The 12,834-nt window shown below is 37.9% G+C and overlaps 1 protein-coding gene across 3 annotated transcripts in view; it reads right to left on the minus strand.

Annotated features, from left to right (window-relative positions):
* Nucleotides 1-779: 779 nt before the first annotated feature.
* LOC139122554 (disks large homolog 5-like) overlaps nt 780-12,834 on the minus strand; it is a 114,151-nt gene continuing 102,096 nt past the window's right edge. For all 3 annotated transcript variants that reach the window (XM_070688044.1, XM_070688046.1, XM_070688045.1), the window contains 6 exons: nt 10,840-10,881; nt 10,202-10,303; nt 9,876-10,003; nt 6,286-6,395; nt 5,276-5,385; nt 780-4,433 (listed from right to left, as the gene is read on the minus strand). In XM_070688044.1, the coding sequence (XP_070544145.1) occupies nt 4,327-4,433; nt 5,276-5,385; nt 6,286-6,395; nt 9,876-10,003; nt 10,202-10,303; nt 10,840-10,881 (599 nt within the window). In that variant the 3' untranslated portion in view covers nt 780-4,326. The remainder of the gene's footprint in view (nt 4,434-5,275; nt 5,386-6,285; nt 6,396-9,875; nt 10,004-10,201; nt 10,304-10,839; nt 10,882-12,834) is intronic.

The following is a 12,834-nucleotide window of genomic DNA, read 5'->3' on the forward strand; positions in this document are numbered from 1 at the left end:
TTATTTTCATCAATATGGGACTCAAAAATCACAAGGATAGTGCTATTGTACAAGTGCACTATCGCAACTTAGGATTTTGAATAGAAAATTTTGAATAGGGAATGAAAATCTGTTTGAGGAAGAATATTGCAGTGGTAAGAAGAGGACATATATTCCAACGAAAAGTCAATACTAGAGTTTGTTTTCACGGCATATGATAGTGATTTTCAATCAAAAAATACAACTACCTCATTATTAATTATACGAAATTATGGCTTTCTAGTTTATAGGCAACAAAGACTTTCAGACCTGATAATTGCAGCACAGAGAACGTTTTGTCAGCACCTATTAGATAAGGTGTTCGCAACCGAAGTTGAACTTGAGTAAAATCAATGACCTCATACCTCACAGCATCACCCTATTTTTGAAATCAATAACAGAGGAGTTTAAACTGTGTTATCACTCAAACTTTCATGTTACTATCCATCGAAATTTAAGGCTTATCCCTTGAAATTTACAGCTTTAGTTTGAGGTCTGTTGTCCCTTGTAAAGAATTTAAGCATTATCATCCCTTCATCACAATCTAAAAATAATTTATTAGCGCTTTTACAGCTGCAGTAATGTAGCCCCTTGTTTCCCATGATTATACCCCCCATTCCCAGAATATGTCAAAGAATGACAAATGCTTCACTACAGCAGCTGTAGGTGCTGTAATATTTGCAATAAAACTGGCTCACTGCATTATGAAAGAAGGGACTGATTGGAGTTGATGAGGGGAGAACAAACACACACGTAGACACTTTTACATTGAAGACCACAGAAGCTCTTTATTGGCCACATTCACTCACTGCAAGCAGAAACAAACAACCAACCAACGAACCAAACATAAAGCAATTCACAGCTAAGTCGTCTTTTGAAGGAAAAGAATACATTCATCTGTTCAGGGTTTTCAAATTTCTACACTTTCACAGACTTGAACTTTGAAAAATGCACCATATTTTGTTTAAACAAACACTGTTCTAACATTGCTGCTTTTTTTATTAGGTTGCAGTTCAACTAATCTTACACCACAGACATTGAAAAGGCAAAACAATTACAAAGAATATTCCTGGTTGTAATTATTCATAACTTTCTTCTTGTGTGTGAATTTTCAAATCAGAATACCCCTTTTATGATACCTGGAAGGCAGTTCAACTCTTCACAGTTGTTTAACAAAGTCCTACCAGCTGAAGTGAATATTTTCACACAAGATCTCGTCAATGTATAAACTTTCTTGTGACATAAATGTAGGAACACCTTCTGTGGGGTCATCCCATGACCTCAATATGCGAATGAGGCAAATATTTACACATATTACATATTCTATTGGTATGTGACGACCTGTGAAAATATTCCTTCACACACCTTGCAGAACCATGAATCATTTTGCAAAGTCTATTTCAATAATGAGTTCCTGATTTGTTCGTTGGAATTAGTGGAGAATTGCATGTGTGGTTGGAAAAACTAGCTTCTTATTTCGCTGCAAAGTGAGGCAAAGTTTTAGCAAAGGCTTGTATGTACTTTTTAAAGTCATAATTTGTGTACAGAAAAGACATCTCTCACCCTGAAGCAACATTCCCACCAAGCCTAACAGCTATTTGTGTATAGAAAACCACTTCTTATACCCAACTCTCTCTCCCCTCTATTGTAACTTTTTTGCAACTCTAAGGTTTGTTTCTTTTCATTAACAGCAGTCTATAGCAATAAAGTTAAATTGCAAAGTACAGGCGAATTTGCTTTCTGAACGCAGCAACTGGCATGATTTTAGAAAATGCTGATGTTGTTACGGCTTGCACCTTGAGTGAATTTTTCTACAAACAGCGAAGAAAAAGTAATTTATGAAACATTGAAACTCTGTTGTCTATTTTTCTCTTTGAGTGAACTGTTTCAGGCACAGAGAAGCCTAAAATTTTCTTGGAAGTTGCCCAGATCAATATATACAGATAAAGTGCCCAAGTTGAATGGAGAAGCAATTCGAGTGACAGGAAAATGAACACAGTTTGGGGAAAATTTACATCTGCTGACACTGTTCTGTGTGATTCCAGTGACGTCGAAGGTCTACAAAAAATCAAAAGTTACGACAAAGAGTGTGCATAAATTGAATGTCTATGTTATGAAGACCATTGTGCGATACACAGTTACTGTCATGTGACCAATTCAGCAACAAATAAACCTATCGCAAAATTTGCAGAAACACTTGAAAAAATTTTGTTGTACCATAGCTCTACCCCACCTCTTCCTTTGAGAATCTTTATAATTTGCATATATCAGATACCATACATGCTTCAAAATTTACATTTCAGGGGGAACCAAATAAAAGTATATATATGCCATCATGCTATCCTTAAGATTACTTGTGAAGTTGTTTCTAGAATGCTGAACAGCCGTAAAAGAAGTCAAATTTGCTTTTGTGAGTCAGTCTGAATCTTTTTCACATATGGATGTCCTTCCTTTCTATCTTGCCATTTTCATATTGTTCTATAATCATATAAACAAGTAATCCGTAAGATTTCATCTTCCAGTAAACCTCCTTCTTGGGAAACCAGCTGTTCACTATACCAGTTACACCTTCTTGACAAGTAAAAACTGAAAGCATAAGTGGCATGGTACATAGGATACAATCTGTCACCAAATTAACATAATTTATTCAAACACCATCTGATTGGTGATGGATGGTAGCCAATCAGATCAGACCTTCCGTTTTCTGTAAACTCATCTACATGAATTGTGAAGACTGCAGAATAGAAAATACCAGAAGAGACAGAATGCAAGTTATCTTTCCTTCATATTATTGACTCCAATGTTCACTTAGTTTACTTTTGCTTTGACAATATCTGTCAAACATAAATCCAAAAGGTTGTAAAGAGTCTTAATTCTTGAAAATAGTTGCATATAACTCACACCTTAAAAGAAGATGAAAGTTAAGATTTTATTTTCTGAGACCATTTTCAAAGCCACACAAGAACTGGAAATCAGTCTAGCATTCAGAAACAGTTCCTTTCAAGGGGGAGAGACTGTAAAGTGCACTGAAATACTACAAAGTGAATAAAGGTTACTTGATACAACTGACAAGGAAGGGTAATTCCACCAGGAAATGTTTCCTTCAGACTTCAACTTCAAAATATTCCAGCCAGGTATTCAAGTTTGATCCTACTGGTCAAAGGTCACGAGTTTCATCACTTGGGTCAAAGGTTAATGACATGCAGAAAAGATACTTGACATCGGCACGTTTTTCTATCAGCAAGTCAACAAATAAATACCAACGTTCTGCTCCACTACACCGCCACAATGTCAACAAAAACAAGTTTGTACATGTTCTAATTTTTCTTCATCCCTGTCAAATGTAATGGCCATACTTCTGCCTGAAGCATCTTATTAAAATTCTGAACGCAACTTCAAAAGGCAATATCAGAATTTTCAGATAGTAAGTGACACCTGCTGAAATTGTAAGAGATTATAATGGCTTGTTTCCCCAACACAGAATTCATTAAAACATACAATTTTTACATCTCACAATATTAATAAAAATGTCCTCATCTGCCATATTGCTTGGTTTGACTTTCAGAATGCAGTCGAATTCCCAGTAAAACCTGCATCAAAATGGGGGCCATTTGTAATTGGCCAGACTGCCTCCATCATAGCAGCAAATTTTTCGACCAATGACGAGTCATAATTAATGTGTTCTGAACACCGAAAAATATGTAGAGCTAACACGGTCTTTTTTTTTCGAACTCAGGAACATATTTTCCACAAACTAGGAAAATTTTTTTCTCCCACTTTAGAGCCGCCAGCAGCAGACAAAAGTTTACCTAAAATATCGAATAAAACTTCCTAATAAATCTACTTCTCTACAAAAATGTGATCGACATGTCATTTAAAACAGACAATTTTTTTTCTCTTTTTCGCAAGTGCTCTACAATGGAGACTGGTGCTATTACAGACTAAATTGTGATAGTAGCAAGATGTGTACCCCTTCAAGCCTGCTAAAAACTGTCATTTTGGGCTGTTTTCTTCAAGAAATTCTTTTCGAACTCAAACTGTAAAATTTCTAGCCCTATCTCTGGTCTGTCAACAACAATAAAAGTTGAGAAGCACACTGAAGGGGAAGCATTCTCACATACTTCGTTCAATGTCAGTAATTCTACTGCTGTTAAAACTACACAATGTGCGGGTTCACTAGTTGGTAACTGTACTCTATGAGGTTGACAGCGAAAAGTGATGACATCAGCATTTCATGCTGGTTGGTCTTTGGTGAAGACACTGCACTACTTGGAACTATACCACTGAACTATACCACTCTCAGTTGAATCATATGGTATTGCTTGAAGGCACCCAAAGTGTCTTGCCCTGTTCTTGGTCGACCACCTTTTTGACTTGCATGCACAGTCTCGCCAGATTTGGGCCTTGCACAATTGCTGTTGAAATAACAAATTAGAAAAAGATCAGTCAAAAGAGCAATATCAAAACGTGCTGAAAATTCTTAAAAAGTCAAATCTTCCATCATTGGTTAAAATCATCTGTCACATGATGCATATAGAATGTAAATAATCTTCGGTGTAATGAAGGGTTAGTAGCTGTAACTTATGGATGATTTATTTAAAGTTTATTTTTGGGTTTCAACTACAGTTTCTTGTTCTACTCCTGGAAGAATGTTGAAATTTACAGTATTCAGTTTGTCAACTCAGCCTGTACATGTGTTAACTGCTTTGTTACTGTTGACAAGTGAATTCTGGTCTAGACTAGAATTCAAATGTAAACAATAACAGTGCATCCTATATGTGTAGCTGCTGTGTTAGCAAGCTAAACAGCAGGAGTATAGAAATTGCAATTGAGGGTTAAAACAAAAATAGTGAAAAAATATCATGTTACAGCTACTGGCCCTTATAGTACCAGCAACACACAATGTCTCATAATCAGGTTTATAAACACAGCAAATAACTTACACTGTACCTAATATCAACCTTTCAGTTGTTTAAAGTGCCAAATCCAACTAATTACGTTCAAAGTTTGTCAAGTCCTTCCTCAATTTGGGAAAATACAGATGACTCACTGGGCATCTGAAAACCTCAGCAAACAGGCAAATTGTACACACTTTGAAATATCAACCAGATTTTGACACAGGGACAATCTGAGTTCAAAGGTCATGTCAAAGTATTATCAGCAGCAGTATCTTTTGAACTTTGACCCCCTTCTCCTTTCCATGCCAACCCCACCCCTACCAACCAGTAGAGGATGGAAAGTTTGTTTTTAGTCTTACCTGTAAATAGATGTTTGAATTCAGTTTCCATTCTGGTAGCGATGTCAAACATTTCCTTGGCTTGTTTCATGGTAATTTTTTCTGTAAGGAACCTTGGGTCCTTTTGCTCTCTGTTGTGCAAAAAGCAATAAAAGTGTACTCATTTAGTTTCAACACATTTCATCATTGTGAATTTTTCACAGCAATGAAATGTCCCCTTCTGGGCTCATGTCTCTGTTGAAAAGAGGTGACTTTTTTCAGCTTTACCTCAGTGCATATTCACCAACTGTGAATAATTTTCAAAGGAGAAAAAGGACTAAACTCACGTAAACAGTCAATGTCAACAATCACTAATGCAAGAACTATGGATTGAGAATTGCCAATTTAAGTACAATTATGGTAATTAATGGCTTTAAAGTTAAAGACTTTGCATTGTTTTGCCATAAGATGGTGCCCTACCTCAACTTCATCACTATTCAGGGAAACAATTATTTTTTCTTTATAATCATCACAGACACAAGATCAACAAAGTCTCCATACATCTCTCTCATACATGGCTGCACAATTTGCATAATCTTTCACAAGGCCACATGACTAGACTATCTTTTGGCCTGCCAAAGGTAAACCAAAGTATCTATAGAGGAGTGCAAAGGACAGCAGCAAAGTATTTTGACCTTGATGATGATGCAAAATGTGAATTGTACTGTCATGCAGTCAGCGAGTGTAGCAAAGTACGGTGAACACTATTACAAAAATATCAGCAAATTTTTGTGAAGCTTTATAATTGATATTTGACATCTGTATCTTGATCTTTCAGTAAATTATTCACATCACAAGATTTAACTCCACTGTTCTGTTTTCAAGCATGCCAAACTGTCAGTATTTGTAGTAACGCTGTTGCCAAGTTTGTGGGCAAACCAGCCACTGCTGCTCAGCCAACTTGTTGGCTCACATCACAGACAACACCATTTCAAAGAGGGGGTGAGCAGGGTGATGAATGACTGATGATGATGATGGAAGGTATGACTCACTTGATTTGTTTGGCTGACTTGTGTTTCAAAAATATCACAATGGGAAACAAGTGAACCCGGTGAAGTCTCTCAACAGCTGTCGGACACACATCCAGTATGCAATGGCAATTCTGAAATAAAGCGGCAAACATAGCGAAGTCAATTTCAAATTTCTGGAAAATATGTGATGCTGTGAAATGATATGAGGGCAAAGTCATTGGAGATTGGTATTCTTGGATGAAATGTTTGAAAGACTGTAAAAGGAGCACAGTGCAAAGCAGAGGGGAAGTCCTGGTCAAATCTATGTGAACTTATTTTTTGATCCTCACTATAGACGTAGATCAGAGGCCTATGCTGCCATAAGCTAAGTGGACAACAGATACTGTGTCCATGAAAAATTTACATTTTCTGTAGTTCCGAGAGATTTCAACTGTCTTAAGAAATAAAATGCATGTTCTCTTTCTTTGAAATCAAATACAGCCCTGCTATCAAAGGGCCAGTAGCTGTAACTGATTATGACTTTTCACCATTTTTGTTTTGCTTGTCAACTGCGAGTTCTTCTTTTACTCCCAAAAGTATTTCGAAACACATATAATTTATCTTCTCTATATAACATCTATGTGTGTAGAATGTACTGTTATTGAATTTGATTTCTAGTGTAGGACCAAAATTCACTTGTCAACAATAACAACACAGTTTCCACATGTACCGACTGAATTGACAAGATGATGATCATGTCTACCTCAGTAAGCTTTTGGGACTAGAATGAGAAACTGTAGTTGAGCTTAGAAACAAAAGCATTGAAAAAGAATCAAAACATACAGCTATGGGCCCTTTAAGGATGATAAATACCTTTTAGACACTTTCAGATTTTTATTTTTTTCTCAATTGAAAACGTTCCAAACCCCAATAAAGTATACATTTTCTGAAAGCCCTGATATAGAGCTATCTGACCAAGTACAGTACACAGTCATTATTTGCATAAGAGTCACGTGACAAGCGTTTTGCTGAACCTTCCAAAAACCGGTTTTTCCCGCCTTAAGCGAACACGCTGCAAGATTTCCGGTTGAAATTTCTTCATTGGCAAGCCTTGACAATATCCTTTAAAACCGTGTCTGCGATTTTTTCTCGGAGGCTCCATTCAAATTATATGGCGTGATAATTAAAATTCCTTGAAAAGCACCTTCGTCCAACACCTTTAAGAGCACATTAAAAAAAAACAAAGGCAGATAAAGGAAATCCCAGACACGGATTTTGAGTTCATTATGTTTCCAATGGACGGTGTGAATTTCAAGCAGCTACCATTTGTGAGCGCGAATTGACGAGGTGCCAAAGAAGGGTACCTCATTCACACATTGAATTCGAGAAAAACGCGAAAAACATGTTTTGATACTTCTACGCCACGGCATTTGATAATTCAACGTGCATGAGCCTAAACACGGGCATACTTTGTTACCTAGTGATGATGTCGACCGGGAATGACAGTTGATCAGAGAAAAAGTCCCAGGAAAATAAAATAAATCGCGGAAAACTACCAATTTTTGGAGCATTGCGTGTCGACACGTCGCCACAGCGAATGGCTTCAGTGGGAAAAACAATGACGTCAGCAGTCATTACTGATAGCGGGCGTGTCCTAAATTCATATGGAAATAAGCTTGTTTGCGTCCCCAGATCACACTCCCCTCACACGCTATGTACACATTGCAGAACCGTAGTCTTGATAGTGTACTATCGCACTAATTGCAAAGTTAATTCTTGGACGCGCCATTGCGCAAATAATCTCGAATGGCCCTCAACTACGTTTGACGCACCACTAAGGGCGCAACATTATATGAATGGGTCGATCACGCAGAGTTCACGTAGTTCATACATTCGCGTAGCTCCCCGAAGGTCATTACCTCAGTCATAGTGTGACATGTAAAACTATTCAGTTACCTATCAACCTTTGCAATTAAATACCCACTACAGCCACGCACTACAGCATATGGTGGTACATAGCGGAAGCTGGGTAGAAAGGACTGATGTAGGGGCAACGGTGTTTTGGAGCCGTACGCATGTGGCATGGCCGATGAATATAAAACAACGGCACTGGCCGCTGCGTAAAGGTGGAAAGCTAGTCGACACTCGATTTTTAACGCCGGTATAGTTGATGAACCCAGGATGATCGGGCAGTCCCTTAAATTTAAGCATTTGCAACGTCTACTGTCCATACAAACGAAACGTTGAACACTGCAAGGAAAACATCCATGATCGTTTTGAAGAGCAACACATTTTAGGTCGGACGCATCTCGTTTTCCAGAGTAGCAAGGTCTTTGCATAGAACAACACCGCTTTGTAAAACCCTTTGGCCAGAATCAATGATCGTCAATTTGCTAATACATACGAGTTATGTTTAAAAGTTGATGTATCGATCACTTTATTTAGGTCGTACGGGTTACAGTCTCGTACTATATCAGTGTATGAGTAGCCTAATTGTCGATGAGTGCAAATCGAGGGCCACTCGCGGAGAAACCCTACGGTGCGCTAAGCTTGATCATCATCGTTTCCACAGTCAAAATCACAGTCCTTAGCAATTTGTACAGTTGTTCAAGTCCGACATATCAATAATTCATCACATAAGTTACGTAAACAATTGAATCAAACCAAATGGTTTGCTGTTGCCATCATAGCCTGTTGCGTACGTACAAGGGACAACTTTGCAGTAGGCTTGGTTGGTTACAAGGGGGCCCGATCTCCGGTATTCTCCTTTTCTTACTTGATAGACTATAGTATTTTCTGCAGAAAATTTAAGGTTTTTACATGTGTGATGATGATGGCCCCCGATTTTCTAAAATGGCCCCCTTGGGACAGGAGTTGGGGCCAACAGTGGCCCGTTGTTTTTAAATCCTAGAATGAACACTGTGTAATTGTTTATCTAACATTGAGAAAAGACGTCAACCACCGTAAAGCGGCGTGTGCAGGCTCCGACCAACCCTAAGCAAAGAGTGATAAAACGTCGCATTGCTGAGAAATCGTCGTTGACACGATGTCTTGACCACACTAAGAAAAATGACTTGCTCCCTGGTGTAGACTATGTCTGGAACTGTACGAATACTTGCTTATTGGACTAGGCTTCGACAAACATTTAATTACGGTTTATTGTTTACAGACGGAAGTAATCCTGGTGTTTGGAGAAGTCACAGCACGTCATTATGTAAATTGGCTAGTGCAACGCAACGTTGTGTCACTCACGATGGATTATGGACATAGCAATGCAAATGTGTCCACAATGTTTACAAAAGCTCCCGATTTAACCGGGATAGCCACGTGCATTTGTTTGATTTTTAAAAATCGTGAATTACACGGAAACCATTCCTTATCTTGAACTGGCGACACATCTCAATTCTGGGTCTTACTTCAAGGCGTATTCTCAGAGAATTTTGAAAATTTGACAGAAAAATGAACGATTTGGTATTTATCATCTTAACTCAATCAGACACTGATAGATGTAGCCATGAGGAAGTGGAGGCCATTGCATAATCACACACTTCTCTGAGTAAATCAATCACAAATATGTACACTCATTAAAGGTCACTGTGAGCAGCCATTTTGGAATCAGAATTTCCACTGACCTTGTTTGAAACTTCCTTGATGGCAGCGACAGTGATAATTTCATAATGGCTTCTTCTTCTCTTCTTGTCGATGATCAAGCAATCTAATATGCTCTTCTCTATTGACTGTGGGGAAGCTCTGACAATTTCTGAAGGCAAATGAGAATTACGACATTCTGTTTTATGGATGTTTTGTGCAAAATGAGCAAACTGTGAATGTAATTTAACAACGTCCACGTATATTTAGGTTAACAATGTGGTACCAGTTTAATAAGCATTTTACATCTTGCTTAGAGTTTATTGAGCGTGAAAAATCCATATCCATTTCAAATCTGGCAAAAACTTACCGGGAACACAGCGACAGAATTTGTTTGGTGATTCCAGCACCATTTTGTTTGTGACGGCGTCAACAAATGTTCCCAGTAACAAAACTGGACGCTTGAATTTACCTGTGAACACAAACAAAATAATGTGGAAATGTATGAGACTTTTAAATAGTCATGACAGCACAACTAGGAGCACCTGAAATATACTGAGCCAAATTCTCCTTACAGTGAAAATCTCCTTGTCTTTGGGTCTTTTTTTATGATCATGAAACAGAAGTATATTCTTTAGAATAATGTAGAGTTGTAACAAGGCTTAACATGGTTCCACTTTTTCTACTTTTTTGAACTCGGAATGAAACAATCATGTCTGATTCTATACTGCAAAATTCACATGGAGAGAAATGACAGGGTTACCACTTTGTAATGCTTTGCTGTTGATATACATAAACAGCAAAATGAAACACACAGAATATCATATTATAAATGGGTTTTACATTTCTGTCGGCATGGTCTGACACAGACGATAGGACTGTGCCCAAAGAAAATACTCCCGTTATTTCTTACTTCCATCAAGTCATGTTACAGCTGAACTTATGATCTGACAAGACAAATCTGCTAAGATAAATTGCTGCTGAAAAAAAATTAGAGTTTGAACTTACTGTCAAGCCTCTCCACCCTCTGATATGTAGGCACAATAAAATCTGCAGATAAGAAAAGAAGAAACAAATATGGTATAATGTGGGATTTTGATTTTCTACGCATGACAGGACATGTAACTTTGTACTCAATAAGTTGACATCATTGTATGGTCCATTTGAAACTTAATACTCAATATGTTGATATTCTATTGAACAGTTGCAACTTTGTACTATATATGTTGACATCATACCGAACATTTGTAGCTTTATTCTCAGCATGTTGACATCATTCGGAACATTGTACTCATATGTTGATGACATCATATGGTCCATTTGAAACTTTGTACTCAATATGTTGATATTCTATTGAACATTTGCAACTTTGTACTATATATGTTGACATCATACCGAACATTTGTAACTTTAGGCCAAAAAAAAAAAAAGAAATGTTTCTGGTCAGCGCGCGCGTCACTTGAACAACAGCGCGTCACCCTTTTTTTTCCTGGTTTGTGGCCGGCGGCTGCGGCAAACTACATACTGATTACTATAACACCAAACCAAAACGGCTGAAGAGAAAGAGAAAATTCTTTGGGGCACATGATCAGTTACTGCATGAACAATTTAAATGTTACTGTATTGATAAAACTGTAAAACTCAGTGTTCTCCCCAGACCACATAGCGGTCCCGCTAAGCTTTCGCCTCTCCCCGTATGCTTTGATTCTCCCCATTACGCTTTCAAATAGTCCCGCCATCCTTTAGTTCACACGCTCTGCGTAGCTACCAGCTGATGCATGCATTGTCTACACATTAGCGCTCACTGCAACTTTCAACCTGGTGGAAGGTGTGAAGTATGAATGCATCTGATAAGTTGTCCGTAAGTGTTGAGAGGAACGATAAAACAGAAGAATCGGCTGGGTTGTTCACAAATTTTCATTCCAGAACGACTATTACGACCAACAAAGACCTTTAATACTCAGTATACATCGCGGACAAGTGTTCACAGAGGTAGGCGGTGTAGCACTAGCAGGGCCTTTGATCACATTCCCATGCTTTGATCAACGAAATGAATCGCAAAAGAAACAACAGTTAACTGGTGTGGTTGATTATGATCGTACAACGATGAGTTTTGTCCTAGTACGATCACGATCGCGATCAAGTTCACATTGCATAAATTTCAATATGGCGGCGGCCATGTTGGTCGACGGGTTTATAACGTGTTGACATTGATACTGGCGTCGCGTGTGGTGCCACTCTGACATGTCCTCTGAAATATTTTACACCTGATTTTCAAGGGATTCTAGTCATACTTAGTTCATGTCTTGTGATCATCTTGGTGGTATTTTTAAAATCAAGAATCGAACGACGATGTCCAGTGGCAGTAGAAGTTATGGGGGGGGGCCGCGCTGGTTGAAATCTATACCCGTGATGAAAAATTATTCGCGGTGTTTGTCGTTCAAAAATGATATAAAACTCAATTACATTTGAATTGTGTAAAGCTTAAACTTGTGAATTTTCCTCTTTGTTGGCAAGTTTTGACAATTTATTAGCAATATATGTATTAATGAAACTCCAATCAGACGAACCATTTCTTGCTCTCAAAGTTTCAATCTGAATCTTCTGTTTTAATTGCAATTGTAATTACAATACTGTGATGATTTATTTAAGTGTAATAAAGAGTTTCCATGATGTTCAAACTGCACACTTGTGTGTTACTATTGCATTTTGTTGTGAGTGTACATGTATTTGTGGATGCATGTGCAAGCTTCCATCCATATGCAAATATAAATTAATGATATGCAAATGTTATGCAAATTAGCCGCTACGCTTTGGCGCTTTAACTGACCCTCCTCCCTCCCTTGAGGAGGAGAAAAAAAAAAAAAAAAAAAAAATCCGCGTCGCCGCACCATTTTTTTAAGAAAGGCCTGACCAGAAACATTTCTTTTTTTTTTTTTGGCCTTATTCTCAGCATGTTGACATCATTCGGAACACTGTACTCATATGTTGATGACATCATAT

Source organism: Ptychodera flava, chromosome 22, assembly GCF_041260155.1.
Source record: "Ptychodera flava strain L36383 chromosome 22, AS_Pfla_20210202, whole genome shotgun sequence".
In the NCBI taxonomy this organism is placed as follows: domain Eukaryota; kingdom Metazoa; phylum Hemichordata; class Enteropneusta; family Ptychoderidae; genus Ptychodera; species Ptychodera flava.